The sequence below is a fragment of the Malania oleifera genome, chromosome 9 (assembly GCF_029873635.1).
Source record: "Malania oleifera isolate guangnan ecotype guangnan chromosome 9, ASM2987363v1, whole genome shotgun sequence".
Classification (NCBI taxonomy): domain Eukaryota; kingdom Viridiplantae; phylum Streptophyta; class Magnoliopsida; order Santalales; family Ximeniaceae; genus Malania; species Malania oleifera.
In genome coordinates, this window is record NC_080425.1 from 53887203 (window position 1) to 53903161 (window position 15959).

The 15959-nt window shown below is 39.1% G+C and overlaps 1 protein-coding gene across 1 annotated transcript in view; it reads right to left on the reverse strand.

Annotated features, from left to right (window-relative positions):
- LOC131163327 (cullin-associated NEDD8-dissociated protein 1) overlaps positions 1 to 15959 on the reverse strand; it is a 91841-nt gene that overhangs the window by 72804 nt on the left and 3078 nt on the right. The window contains exons 2-3 of the mRNA XM_058119898.1: positions 9251 to 9358; positions 8919 to 9088 (exon numbers count right to left, since the gene is read on the reverse strand). Coding sequence (XP_057975881.1) covers positions 8919 to 9088; positions 9251 to 9286 — 206 coding nt within the window. The 5' untranslated portion in view covers positions 9287 to 9358. The remainder of the gene's footprint in view (positions 1 to 8918; positions 9089 to 9250; positions 9359 to 15959) is intronic.

The window sequence follows — 15959 nt, forward strand, 5'->3', positions numbered from 1 at the left end:
AACACATGAGAAGGTTCTAGAAATCCATCTTTCAACTCTCAAAAAAATAAGAATATATCTAATCGACTAGCAAGCGCTCATCCCCCACCCACTGACCAAGAAAATAAAGCATTATTCATTTGAAAGTCTCTCAAACTACACTCCTTAATAAGATTATCAAAATTAATCATCCTATACAAAAACTTCCCACCCCCTTTTCTTTTCCCCAGGAAACCTCACCACATTATTAGCCTTTCCCTCGGGAAAAAATAGCCATCTAGCCAAACAACACAACAATTGCATAAAGCTCTTCCCAAAAATATGACCTAAACAATCCCACTAGTATCTAACAACAGATATAAGGAAAAGAAACCTAGTCAATTAAGAATCTTACACATGGATTGAACATCTCAAATTATCAAAATCCCCTCCACCACCCATTGGGAGGAGGGCCACTCCTGCGTCTTACACATCCCCTCCCAAATCCCTTAACCACCCCACTTTCCACCTTCTCAAGTCCATTCCTTGAATTAAAACAATATCAAGAGCACTTATGTTCAAAACTTCCTTAATGAGCCCTTTTCAGAGCACTTATCTTCAAAACTTCCTTAATGAGCCCTTTTCCCTCACATCCCCTAAACCTCTCAAGCTCGAACAAATAATCTTCATATTTAACTATTTCAAACCACCCCCCCCCCCCCAAAAATAAAGCTATACCCTTGTGCTCCCACCCACCAATAATTGATAAAACTTGCTAACTTCAACTCCTTTTGCACCTTTTTTCCCTTCCTCTCATAGGTCCTAGAAGAGACAACCACCTTCAATTCCTTCCCTCAAGAACTAAATGCTACTGCATCCCCACAAAGGAGTTCATACCATAGTAGTCAAAGGCGCAAGGCTAAAGAACTCAATGCTTAAACTCCATCCCCACAAAGGAGTTCTTACCATGGTAATCAAAGGCGCAAAGGGTGGCTTGAGCCTAGGCACTCGCACACACCTCACAAATGTGAGGCACACATTTATTATAATTGTCTGTAAAATACCCTATATATTGAATTCTTGGTAGTAGACACATTAGCACTAATATTTGAATTTTAAATATCAAATTATTCAATACAACAAACAACAAACCAAACCTTACGTCCCACCAAGTGGGATCAGCTACATGAATCATTTTCTGCCAATTTATGCAATCATAGACAATTTCCTTTGACAAATTCAGGGCTAGTAAATCCTTATTGAATATCTCATTCCAAGTCATTTTTGGTCTAGCTTTACCCATTCAACCGCTCATCAAATTATTCAATACTAGAAAAAAAAAAATGAATGCTATAGCGCAAATTTTCAATAATATGCAATATTCATGCCATAATTTTCACAAAATAGAAGCCGAAATTAGCAGCAAAAAAAAAAAGGGCAGCCTGGTGCTCAAAGCTCCCGCGTATGCAGGGTCCAGGGAAGGGGTGGACCACAATGGGTCTATATTATGCAGCCTTACCTTGCATTTTTGCAAGAGGTTGTTTCCACACCTCAAACCCGTAACCTCTAGGTCACACGATGACGACCTTACCATTAAGCCTAAGCTCCCCTTCAAGCTGAAATCAGCAGTATGAAACCCAGAAAAAGCGAAAAAAAACAAAACAAAACAAAAGCAGCAGCAGTGCAGCTACGACTGTAATGCCAAGTGCCAAGAAGATAACTGCTTCCAGGGGGAAAAAAACAGCTCAGTTTCCAAATAAAACAGCAAAAAGGATCAAAGAGGGGCCCAGAGCAGTTCAGATGAAGAAGACTGAGAAACAGTTGAAGGAAATTTCAGGGAATAAGGTGGGGAAATTCCAAAAAGAAAAAAAAAAGACCACAAAAGGAAAAAAATAAATAAATAAGTGGGGTTTGCAGCACTGGCTGGGAGCAGCACAACAGGCTAGAACAAGAAGAAGAAAGAAGTCTGAGAGCAGCTGAGCAGATATGTCAGGGCAAAGTGGCAGCAATTCCATAAAAATGGGGAAAAAAATAAATAAAAAAGAAAAGTAAAAAAAAAAAAAATGCGACAGCTTCTAACTGATAGCAGCAGAGCAGCAGAATCACTGATTTTGGTCAATCAAGAAGAAGAAGAAGAAGAAGAAAGAAGAAAAGGAAGAGAAGAGACCTGGTTGATCAAGAAAAAGAAGATGGAGAAAAGACTGAGTTGTGCTTCAATTAAAGCTTGAGAGTTGGCCTTCAGAATCTAAGGTTGGCCTTTGATTGAAGCTCTACTTGTATCATGAGATTTTGTTTTTCTTGAGAGACTGCAAACTTGCTGAAAGTTGAAAGATATTAGATGCAGGATAAACAAACTATTATATTGTGCTTTTTAACCTTCTTTTTATACTCACACAAATCAGATGGCTAAGTTTGAAAGAGAAAAAAAAGGAAGGGGAAGGGGGGGTTGGAGGGGCACAACCACACAAGCCTCATTGCCTATGTGCGCCACATGCACAGTACGATTCTTATGGGCCCTGGTTGTCCCTCTCACTCCCTAAAGAGTTAAATGTCGAAGATTCCACCACCCGCTCCCCCTCCCCCTCCCCCTCCCAAAAAATACAAAATCAGCAGTAATCTCCAGCATATCAGTACACAACAACAACAAAAACAAAACCATGCCTTAAGTCCCACTAGGTGGGGTCTGCTATATGAATCCTTTTCCGCTATCTCCAGCATATCAGTAATGCGTAAAATACCTTTTTGAGAATTTAAGCCCCCTCTTTGTTTCTTGTTCAGTTGTTCGATTCAGATTCAGCCATACACACATTAGTTTCAGAGCCAGATACATTATAGACAGCAATAGGACAATGTTCTGAATGAGGAAAAAAGTCAAATTTTCCTCCTAAATTCAATTTTCAAACTGGTCATTTGTATTATGTAAGTAGCAAACAGTGAACACTAACCTTTGCTTCTTTAGAGAAGCTTTTCCATCATCCCCCATTTCCTCTTGCCCAAACAACACACAATCTCCTGCTAACAATAAACCTTCAGAAGACCCATCAATAATTTCAAGAACTTAAATACTCACCTTCTGCAAGAACTGTACATCGGAACTCCCTCTTGTATCAGCATCATTCAAACTTTCCTTGGGACTGGCAACAGCACTGTTTTCAACAGATTCCCCAATTTCTGATCCTGCCCTTCTTGAACCCCTGAATTCCTCGAATTTTCCAACCCATTGCCTGGTCTCCCCCTCCATTTGTTGGTAAAGTCAACTCGTTAATTTTAATATCCACGTAGATCTGGTTTCACTTCAGATACCTTGGCGCTGCTTCAGGCAACAATTGTTTGCAGCACCTCCCGACACATCCTCAAAGTTAAGTTTTGAGCACCTAAAGTAAGCTTCTTGTTAACTTTGAGATTCACATTGATCTGGTTTCGCTCCAGATACCCTTTAGTTCTGCTTCCGGGCACAAATTGTTTGCAGCACCTCGCAACACATCCTCAAAGTCACCCAAACCATTTTGAGTAAAACTACCCAAGCCCTTATCACACACACTGCCTGAACCTACATCCCTCACAATATACCAAACCCATCTACCTCCAATTCTTGAACAGTCAATTCCCTTCAAGCTCAACCTCAATCTGGTATTTCCGGGCCAACCCCTCCCCTTTCTCAGCCCAATTATTTTGACCATTCTAATTGAGCTCACCCAATTCCCTCAATTTATTTGCAGCCCATGACATATAATCATTCCAACTGGGTTGAGAATTTGAAGGACTAAATCTTCTAAATTTTTAAATCTCTCCATACCAACCCCTGTCAACAATACTTCCCTTCAAATCCCCACCAATCTCCTGAGATTTCTACCCTGAAATCTCACCACTCCATTGCAACCACCAAATCCAATTATGCCCTCACCTGAAATCCTGAACACTTTCACCAGAAGTTGACACAGAATATCAGAATAAGACAAAGCTGAAAGACCATCCTTCTCTCCTCACACTTTCCTATGTTCCCCGAGCCACAGTCCCAAAAAGTTAAGTGCCCATGATTTCTCCCCAGCTCCTCTCCTCTACCCACTAACACATCCCCTCAGACCTTCCCAAAAATTCCACCATCCTTTGCCTTCCCTTTCTATTGGTATTCTAATAGAAAAATTCATCTTCTTTCCCTCACTTTTTCCAGGCACAAGAAACAACCCCCATTATTGAATAGCACACACAATGAAAAAAAACTCTCTCGATCCTCAACAGTTTACCACCCTAAACCATTGTTGAATGGCAATGTCCAGACCAGAACTCGTCCATTCTGCTAAACAACCATTGAAGCTCCTTTACGACCAGAAATAAGTAAGTGCATCTCCCTGCAAACTTCAATAAACGAACAGACCTATCTTTATGTCTTTTTTTTTTTTAATCAGCAAAGAAAAACTGTAGGATAAAGGCATCAAGGGGATGTGTTGTGGACAAGAAGCGAAACTTTGGGAAGATCCATGTTGGAGACTGCTTAAAAAGAATTGCATCGAGAATTGCTGGGTTTAATTAGTAATTTACTAAGTGTTTTGTTTAATTAAGATAGTATTATGTTTATTTGGGGGCTTGTTCGTAGTATTTGTGTATTCTAGAGGTTGGTTTGTAATTCATGTTGTTTTAAGGGTATATCTGTAATTTCATGTGTTCAGAGGCCTTCTTACAGATAGTGTATGAAAACCATGTTGTAGGCAGTTGTTGATGAATTTGAATTGAAGTGATTTTGAGTTTCTCCCTTGTATCTCGTCACTCCACCCTGCCCCTTCCTTCTCTTCAAATTTCTCCAAGGCTACAGCTCCTTGATGCTGCCCCTGGCATCAGGATACCACTCAAGTACAACAGAGACAATGAAGAACAACACAACCCTCACTGTAAACTGTAAAGGAAATCAAGGATTACAAAAATGTCCCTTCAAACCAGCTCACATTGCCAATTAGAAATCGTAGTTATCCCACAGTCCTTGCTTGACAGCCTGAAGGGCTGAAACTGTTCCCTCAAAAGCTCTCTTATTCCTTCCACCCTGCACTGCACAAAAAATACCAAGGGGGGACGAAGGAAAGAGACTTTCTTTAAGCTTTCTTCAATTCACAATGCACCAAACAGCTCTTAATTGTCTTTTGAGGGCGGCTCTCTTTCTTGGGACTTCCATTTCTTTAGAGCCCATTTGGCATTGTTGCTGTTTTCAGTTTTCTATTTTTGTTTCTATACAGTGAAGAAACAGATTATGAAAATGCGTTTGTTTACAATGTAAACTTTACATCACTGGTTTTTGTTTATATTGACGTATTTCAGCTGTTCGTGAAAAAATTGAAAACCAAATTTTATAGTTTTCAGTTGTTTTAGCAACTTGTTTCCAGAATATTGTAGCATCAAGAATTAAATTTTTTGAATTAAATCATTCATTTTATCCATACTTTTAAATTAATTAATATATAAATCAAACATATAATTCAAATAAAGAATGCTCATAAATACAATAGGATTGTTCTAAAGTGAATTTTGAAAAATAACAATTAAGCAAAATAATTATAATAATTTTTATTTTTATTACAATATTTATAATTCATATTACTTTGTACTTTTTTAATCATATTTTTTTGTAATTATTGATTGATTCAAGGAAACAAATGAGCATTTGTTTGATCAAGTTTTTAATTAGTTTTAGTTTTAGAAATATTAACCAAAGAGGTTGCTGATTTTCAATTTTTAGTTTCTGATCTGGTTTTTAGTTTTCGTTTCTAGTTTTCGATTCTGATTTTCGTTATCATAATTTTTGACAGTGATACCAAACGGCACCTTAGGAATCTCAATGGAAGAAAGGATGAGCTCAGTACCTTTCTTAGTGTTCTCAAACAACTCATCGGGGTTTTTTTTTAAACATAACAAAAGTTCATTTAAAAGCTAAAACAGTGCAACAGATGGAGGTTAGGGCATCCTCTGCTAAAAAAGAAATTACAATAACGCTGCCTTCTAATCTCATTGAAGTTCAAAAAGCATTAACCACCCAAAAAATCCAAAAGAATGAACCCAGAAAAGCAATAGCAAGGAAAGTAACTTTGGGGGTGTTTGTTTGCACTGAATGGGCTCTAAAAGAACCGGTTCACTGAATAGATTTTTAATTAAGAGACTGGTTATATTTGGCTAGACACCTTAATTTTCTCATAATGCCTCTGGTTCAGTCAGCATCAATTCCATTGGTGAAAGAAATTCAAAGGCATCCCAGCTCAACACAATGCATCCTCTGGGATCTTCCCATACCCACACCCCCACCGTTGTTCTTTCATCCCAACCGAACCTTCACCACCACCTCCCATGACCTCCACCTCCAACTCCAAAGCAGATGAACTCCAAAACACAAACTCACCAGATCTGGAGCAAGCTGCCACCATCGCCTGCGATCCATCATCCCCAGGAGCCCATACCAAAAGAGCTATTCAAATCTGAAGTAGATGAGGAACTCTCTCCCCCTACAACCATCCATTGCCTCCCTGAGCTCAAAACAGACAAGCTCCTAGAATCTGGAGTAAATGAGTAATCTCTCCATCGCTGGCAACACATCGCCTCCCTGAGCCCACAGCAAATGAACTCCTCAAATCTTGAGTGAAGAAGGAGCTCCCACCACCACCACCGGCCACCTATCACCACCCATGACTACTACTCACAATAGACAAATCCCTAGCTCCCACTGTTGGCCACCCATTGTCTCCACCATCCCCTCCCATAACCACAGCCACCATCTTACCATCACCCCTGCTATCATTGCCCATCACAAGAGAGATTTTTTTTATTTGATTTTGATAAATCTGAAACTTGGGAATTGGATGATGCACTAGTTTAGGCCTAAAATTTTTTTTTTTTAAATGATTTGATAAATTTGAAATTTTGGGGAGATGAAATTTTCTTGTATTTTTAATATTTTTTAAATATATATACACATTCAGATGCATTGGATTTACCAAACAAGTTTTTACATTTTAGAGTTAAGGGGTTCAATTGAATTCTAAATCGGTTCAAAAAATTCAAAGCCTAATTCAGAGTTCAGCACTAAATGCTTAATTTACTAAACACCCCCTTTCTCTGAAAGCAAATTCAGAGGAGTCTTCTGATCATTGAAAAATCTCACATTCCTTTCGAGCCAAAAACTCCAAAAAAATAGCAGGCACAGCACAAATCCATAAAGCTCTCCCTCTTCTAGTCTTCCCAAAACCCCAAAATCTCACCAACAAAAATCATACACATTTTGCAGGCCACCCCATGCCTCTCCAAAATAAGAAAACAGAGCATCCAAAATTATGCCACCACCCCAACAATGAAGAAAGAGATTAGCACTAATCATGTTTGACTCAGCACAGCATACACACATCTGGGCTAAGGTCCTTACTCTCCTTATATGAAACAAGTCATTAACTAAGGCCAGATGAAAGCTTGAATATCAAAAGGAGCCTTCGTTTGCCAAACAAATTTATTCAAAGGGAAAGGGCTATGAATTGAAGATTTCAAAATACGAGTAAAGAAAGACTTCGACGAGAAAGACCCCAAGGAATCCACAATCCAAAGCCGACCATGTAGGAACAAAAGAATCCAGCAAGAAAAGATCAGACAAGCATAGAGGGTAATGAACTTCCAGGGATCCATGGGGGGAGCATTGCCATTTCCTTTAGTATCCCACCCACTCCAACGAATTACCTACTTACTTTTAATAACCTGATGGGGAATTAACAACTAAGGGAACCTCCATAACCATTTTCCAATTAAAAAGATGTTCTTTATACCACATTATCAAAAGCCTCTGTCCCCCCTCAGGTTCCTTTTCATCCAAGTATTCTTTTTTCCCTTCTTCCTTGAAAACTGCTTCCCCCAATCATTTTCCTTTAGGCCATACAATTTGGAAGGCAAAGTTTCTCAATAGGATTTGGGTTTTCATCTGGATTGCAGCTGTCAACAGGATATATACACATGATTTATTACAAGTTCAAAGACCCTATAAGACCCTCAGTCCTCTATTTGCATAATGTGCCATGAGTGGTGAAACAAATGCACACCTTTGTCTTCATTGTTGGGGGGCGTACCATCCACGGAACGCTTTTTTTTCTTGGTTTAATTAAGCATGGGTAGTCCCTAAAGTTGCGGGCGATTTCTTCTAGTGAAATTTAGGGCTTTGGAAAGAGGAGAAAAAGAAGAGTTCTAAGAAAAAGTGCAGTCTTTGCTATTCTGTGGACCCTCTGGATTGAGAGGATATGAGAATTTTTAAGGCTAGTGCAACTTCTGATAAGCCATTGGTTAGAAATACGTTTTTTGGCTTCTCTTTGGGCTCATTCATTTCAGTTTTTTTAGGGGATGTCACAGTCTAAGGGATTGAAGGGCAGCATTATTGTAACCGTTTAGTTGCTTTTTGGAGAATGTCTTGCCCTCACCTCATACTTCTTGTCTTTTCGAAAAAGATTTTCTTCTACAGAATAATACAGCAAAGAAAAATACAAAAGGGAGCAGTGTAGCCTAGTAAAATATAGAAGGATGACAAAACACCCTAAAGAAAATAAAACGGCAACAAAATAACCCCATCTCACCCCTCACCCTCCAAAAAAAAAAAAGAAAGAGATACACCCAAAAAAGAAAACCTAAAAAAAACCTAAAAAAAGTGAGCTTCGTGAGATCTTTTCATCGCAATTGAGTGGAGAATGCATCACCATTTTAGGTCAAGCACAACAAATGCACAAAAAACAGAATCTGCTATCAATGTCCGAAGACCACATAAAGTAAATGTACATATCATAGGTGTACAAAAAATCTATCATAAGTATAAACCATTTCTTAAATAGAACCATGCTTAAACATATATATAGGCAATTCACAAGGACCAACTGCATTCTTCAGTCACATGAAAAAATGAAAATAAAAATAAATAAATAAAAATAAAAAAACCAAGACTGCAAGGAGAGCCAAACCATTTCACAGCCAATCCAGAAACATCACCAGCAGCATCATCCAGCTGCTGTAAAACAATATTCGACAATTTCATCTCAAGATCCGCGTCAGCCTTAAACCCATCCTTATTTAACTCATTTAGCAAATCAGAAGTCGCCATATATCTGTAATCTTTATCTTTACCTGTCATCTGCAAATAAAGCCCAAAAAGTGAAAACATGAGAGAAAGAACTTTTCAAACCAAAAAAAAAAGGGGGAAATAAAGCAGCTGATTGAAAATAAAAAATTTATAGCAAAAACCAACAAAAAAATATTCCATTCATGATAATGACAGGGCTGCAAAAGATCACACCTTCTCCAGTATACCAGTCATAGCTAAGTTTGCCATTTCTATGTGATATATGAATGCTGTCAATTTGCGCACAATTCGCCAAGAAGCAATGCTTAGCTATATTGAGACCTGATTACCAAAAGATTGTTAAGAGAAAATCCAGCAAAGCATTCACACGAGGACATAAAAATTCATCTGCTTAATAAAACATTGATCTATGACTTAAAAAACAATAGACATTGGGAAAAGTAAAATACTAGATCATACAAGGAAAAAAGTATCTCAAGTGACAGAAACAAGTAGGACTAGAAGATCAAATGAACATAGAACGGACAAAAGGCATTGATGAACAAATTGAAAATTGTTACGATAGATCTGTTTTAATTAGACTCTACTGGTGGTGAATAACCATAGAAAGTAGGAAAAAATTGCCATAAGATTTACAAGACAAAGACGGCTGGCACAGCCAAAGAAAACAGCCATAATGCAAGAACTATTGATTTTCTTTGTCGTTGGTACCAGGATTCAGCACCATGGGAGCTTTAATGCTCCAGGCACTATGAATTCCATTTACAAATCTGATTAGGGGACTAAAATTTCATTACCTGAATTTAATGGTGAAGAACCTAATGAGCTCGTAGATTGGTTTAAGCCACAAATTAAAAATATTTTCACACAAATAGGAATTAGGCTGGAGTAAAAGGTGATTTTTGCACCACCAGCTCTTTCATTCTATTGCAACTAAGTATGGGGTTCATAAAATATTCCACCATGTACTTGCAGAACCCTTCAGAAAATTGCAAGCCAGACCATGTGCACCTAATCAGTGTGATGAAGATGCTGATAAATATGTGACAATTTCAAAAACTCATCAATAGGCATCAGTTTGACAAGACTGAACGACATGTTATGAGATATATTAGAGGATTTAGATTATCCAGACCAAACTATGGGGGAATCTTTTAAATTTGTTGCCCAAGCTGCTTCTCTTCTTAAAAATGCTGACAGGGAATTTAATCCAAGCATCTAGTATATATAGCCTGTTCCTATTTCCGCAAAGGCTTCAGATTATAGTTAATCAAACATGAAGACCTCTTCCCGGCAACCCTCCAACACACGACAAGCCTACAACAATAAGAAAACCTGGGCTTTCGACATCACAATGAGCCCCATAAAAATGAAGAGCCCTCCAACACGATCAGTCTTCCAACGCTCCAGACACAAAGAGCCCACTGATGACTCTTTGAAGAAGGCAACATTCGACTCGATGATCTCTTCCCAGCAACCCATCCCCCTGAGAACTTGAGCATGGCAATGCATGTCCTCTAACCCCATCTAGACTCATATGCACAAAGAAGCACTGCATCCGGTGCTCTCGCCTTCCCACTTTGCCGATTCTGCCTTAGAAATTGCGCACTCTTTAATTTTCGCAGTTTTCGCCGACTACATATCCCCCGGATTCTGCCATAGCCAACTCTTAATCTCTCCCCTCTGTTTTGGATACCAGACATAGGAGGTCACTCTAACATCAAAATAGACAGAAGGTGTTCAGCATGACTCGATTAGATTCCTCGAATGGCATGCTTCCTTCATTGTATTGAAGGAGGAGGACTTTGCTTGAGTGACAAAGACAATTGGAGTTATATGCGAAGGGAACATAGGAGAATGGGTAGGCAGAGGGGCACGCACCATCACAACAAGAAGACAATCAGTCAGTTTAAAGTGCGTTTAAAAAATGAGGAACAATTTTCTTCTCCTAAAGAAGGAAAATAGTGGAGGGCAGGGTGTACAGGTATTGGGGTGGAAGTCTTTCCTCATAGTTGAGGCTTAGCAAGCCAAAGATGACAACCTTAAAGGCAGGCTAAGGTCCGTTGGTTCATGGAGCGTCCATAGGATAGGTGAGGATGGCAAAAACCCAATTGGTACTCAAAGACCTTCAGCAAGCCCCTTCTTCACTGACATAATCAGGAATGCTCGAAAGGTGGTTAATACAAAGAACATTGAATCCCGTTAGCAGAGATTGGGAGGGATCTTTTCCTAAATCAGTCCCTTTAATTAAGCACATTACAGCTGATGAGATGGTTCAAAGTTTACAAATCGCAATGGACTTGAAGGGCTGAAAACAAGTGGGCCTTATGCACAGGGGCCCAATTCTTCCGGGTCTATGAAGACTAAATTAGTGTGGGTTGATACAAAAAGGGCTTCTTCTTCTAATAAGGTTGACAGATGTGCTCTAAATGCTGGTACAAAGCCTAACAAAACTGGGGGGGCAGAGAAGGGCATTCATTATCACAAAGGGCTGAATTGCAATGATGAACAGAAGGCTGCAGTCAGTAGTAAGGAAAGAAGAACAGATGGTAAATGTTCAGCACCCTGATGATCCTTCTCACAGCAAGGAGGAAAGCTCTAACTCAATCAAGAACTCTCAAATTGGCTTACAGGATTTCAACAAGTTTGACAAACCAATTTTCCCCTTTACAGTCAGACTTTAAGGAGGATCAGAAGGCTACATATGAAGAGGAAACGGATTTTGACTCTTTGTTTGATATGGAGGACAAGCAGCACGTGTGAGTCTGAGAAAGAACTCTTAGTTGACCAGATGAGAGCTGAGTTCAAACTTGCCAAAGAAAGTGGGCTATTTCTATCATTCAAAGGAGGAAACAGAAACAGAATGTACTAGTCGGAAACACTTCACAGCAAATGGAGAAAGAATGCCAACACAGGATCCTGCGTTACACAGACAGGTGAAGATTCTATTAATCATTTTTCAGATCAATTGATTGCCTTAAATGATAGGGGTCTTTGCCTTCTGAGTTCTAACCCTGAGCTTAATCCCTTCATGTTGATAACTTAAATGTTTCTCCCTTGGGTGCTGGGCGGATAAAGATGATAAGACAGATGCTTCTTTGGGGGACCATGTGCTTCTAGATCTAGTAATGCTATCCTTCCCCTTCCTACCCAGCCTCTTCTTGCATCTAATACTCTATGCCAAAGGGAAGATTCTTGTGGGGAGAAAGGCTGCGAGCTTAACTTTGAGGGAGGTGAGAAAGACTTTAAAGATTCACATAAACTCCTAGAAGACCTGGGCCTGAAATTAGTAGACCCCTTAGGTGAGAGGTGAGGTTGGGTCTGAGCCCCAGAACCTACATGAGAAAGAAGAATAAAGTTCTGAAAGAATAAGAAATCTCTTCTATTAACTATGAGGGTGATAAATGGATTCTTAAGGATTGAAAGTGTTACGAAAATTATTAGTTGGAATTGAGAGGCCTAGGGGGTATAAGGAAGAAGAGCCTGATCAAGGAAATGTTGTCTAAATACTCCCCCAGATATCATTATGATTTAGGAAACTAAAATGGAGATGATTGACCAAGGATTTATTAGGAGTATTTGGGGCAGTCAATGTAGGGAATGCACTTCTTAGCCTCTCAAGGTGCCTCTGGTGGTGTTCTAGTTATGTGGGACTCTCAGTCTATCTCTAGAGTGGATAAATTAGTGGGGTTCTTTTCCCTTTCTGTTCTTGTCGAAGTGAAAGGGAGGGGGCAATGGTGGGTATCCTCTAAGTATGGTCCTCCTAGACCAACTCTTAAGAGTGCTTTCTCGGATGAGCTTTATAATGTTTTTTGTTTTTTGCTCACATAGGTGGGTAATGGGAGGTGACTTCAATGTGGTTAAGTTTGTGCAGGAAAAGAAATGAGCGACGGGAATATTAATGCTAGTATGCATCATTTTAACCTGTTTATTAGGGAATTTGGTTTGAGAGATCTTCTTTTTAGTAATGCTACTTTTACTTGGTCTGTTGTGGGGGGCTGGAGCGGTGGCTAGAAGACTTGATAGATTTCTATCTTGTAGTGACTAGGAGGACGAATTCTCTAACCTCTCTCAAACCTTTCTCCCAAGACCTACTTCTAATCACTTCCCTATTATGTTGTAATCAAGTAGGCCTAGAAACCAACTCATTTTAGGTTTGAGAATATGTGGCTGGACCATGCTTCTTTCAAGCCCTTAGTGAGGAGCTCGTGGGAAGAGGACATAGGAAGAGGTTGGGAAGGCTTTAGGTTTATGAGGAAGTTGACGTTCAAAGGAGAAATTGAAATTTTGGAATAAAAAGTTTGGGGATGTTGGGAAGCTAGAATTTCTGTTCAGAATGCTAAGGAAGAGGAAACTAATCTTTCAATCTTTCAAAGAGTGAGGAGGCATAAAGGATCTCTTTAATGAATGAACTGGTAAAGGTGATTTTTAAGAAACGAGGAGCTGAAGAAAAAAGACCAAATTTAAATGGATCAAAGAAGAGGATTGTGATATTGGCTTCTACCATAGGCTAGCTACTGGAATGATGAGGAAAAATATGATTAGGGAGTTCGAGATGGGGGGAGAAAGAATTATAAACGACCTTGATAAGATTGACTCTGGGATCTCAAATTTTTTTGATAATCTTTCTTATGAGGAATAGTTTTGTAGACCGATGGTTGTGGGGTTAGAGTGGAATCCCATCTCTAGGGATCAGATGCTTGTTTAGAGAGATCATTTGATGAGGAGGTGAGGGGAGTAGTTTTTGGGATGGAGAAGGATAAGGCTCCGAGTCTGGATTGTTTTAATCTAGATTTCTTTCAAGATTGTTTTAATCTAGCTTTCTTTCAAGAATAAGGATAACCTACTTAAACTCTTGGCTGAATTTTATGGGAATGGGATTCTGAGTAAGAGCACTAACTCCACTTCTTTTACCCTTGTGCCTAACAAATATATGTCCATTATTATAGAAGACTTCAAACCTATTCGTCTAGTCTTTAGCGTCTATAAAATTATCACCGAAGTTCTAGCTAATAGGCTGAGTGCAGTGGTCGATAAGGCTATATCTACAGCTCATAGTGGATACTGTTTTGGCAATCAATGCGGTGGTAGAGGATGTTCATAGGAAGAAGAAGAGAAGTTTCATTTTCAAAACGGATTTTGAGAAGGCCCATGACAGAGCCATAGTTTGAGTTGCTTGGATAAAATTTTTGTGACAAAGGGTTTTGGTGAGCATTGACACCAATGGTTAAGGGGTTGCTTATCTAATGTGTGGTTTTTGGTTGTTGTGAATAGGGTACCTAAGTCTTGTTTTAGGGCTTTGAGAGGCATTTGACAAGGGGATCTACATTCCCCATTCTGTTTGTCTTAGTAGCTAATGTTTTGAGTAGAATGGTACATAAGACTGTGGATCAGGGGTTTTTGAAAGGTAGGAAGCAGGAAGAAAGGGAGTGGTGGTTGTAGTTTCTCATCTTCAATTTGCAGATGACACTATTTTCTTTCTAGATGATCATAGCCCTTCTTTCATTTGTAATTTGGTATTATTTTGGTATTCTCCATGTCTTTAAGATGGCGTCAGGCTTAAAATAAATTTGGGGAGAAGTCGAATTAATAATATTAATATGCCTCTTGAGCGAGTTAGGGAGCAGTCTTCTGACGAGTGATTTGATATTTTAGATTGGCCTTTGATTTATTTAGAGGTTCCTTTAGGGGCAATCCTAGATCTGCGGAGTTTTTGGAACTTATAGTGGAGAGTGGCTAGGTTGGAAGGGGGCACTTTTTCCCCTTGGGGGTAGAATCACCCTTATTCAAGGATGTTTATCTCCTATCCCAATTTATTTTTCGTCCATTCTTAAAATTCCAATGAAGATTGCAAATAAGATTGAGAAAACAATGGGAGATTTCTTACGGTCTAGAGTTGGGGTTTTCGAGATCATTTAGTATGGTGGAAAGAGGTCTACAAGTAATGAGAGGGAGGCTGGGTCTTGGAAATTTGGTGTCTAAAAACAGCTCTCTCCCACCTAAATAGTTATGGAGTTTTCCCTTAGAAGATCATTTCCTTTGGCATAATGTGACCAATGTCAGCTCGCAATGTTCAACAGAGTGCATGGAGATCTATTTCTCATTTTTATCCTTTACCTACTCCTCTCATTAATTTTGTTATTCGGAGGGGTCCTAAGATTCATTTTGGAAAGATATGTGGTTGGAGAATGGTGTTCTATCCACATTTTTACTCATCTCTTCCAATTGAACTCAGGGCGGGATAGTAATGATTTTTTTTTTGTGGTTGATTCAGTTAGCCCTCTAGTTTCTTGGAACTTTCATTTGAGAATATCTCTATGATAAAGAGTTGCTGGAACTTTCCTCCTTTTTGTTTTGTATTGAATAATTGTCATATTTTTTCAGCAAGGGATACTCGGTCTTGGGCTATAGATCATCGGGGTTGTACTCTTGTAAATCTTTGTTTGAGTTTTTGACCCATTCCAACGCTTTCTTTCCTCCATACTCAATCTATTTAGAAGGCAAAAGCTCCTCCAAAGATTAAGGCTTTCATTTGGCTGTCTATGCTTAATGAAATCAATACTAATAATCTGTTGCAAATCAGGAGACCTTTGAAACCCTCATCTCCAAATGTTTATGTGCTTTTTTTTTAAATTCTGAAATGGCATCTTAATTGTTACACTATGATTTTGCTTGGAGCATTTGGAATTAATTATTTGGCTTGTTGGGAGAAACTTGGGTCTGCCGAATGTTGGTGGAAGGAATGTTGGCTATTTCTTTCTACGGTTTTGGAAGGACAGATAGGGCTGCTCTTTGGAAATGTGGTATATTTTCAGTGCTTTAGGGATTATGGTGAGAGCGTAATGCACGGATTTTTTCAAGGAAAAATTTGAATTGGCAGTTGGTTTGGGAGAAGATTCAGTACTTTGCCTTATTATGATGC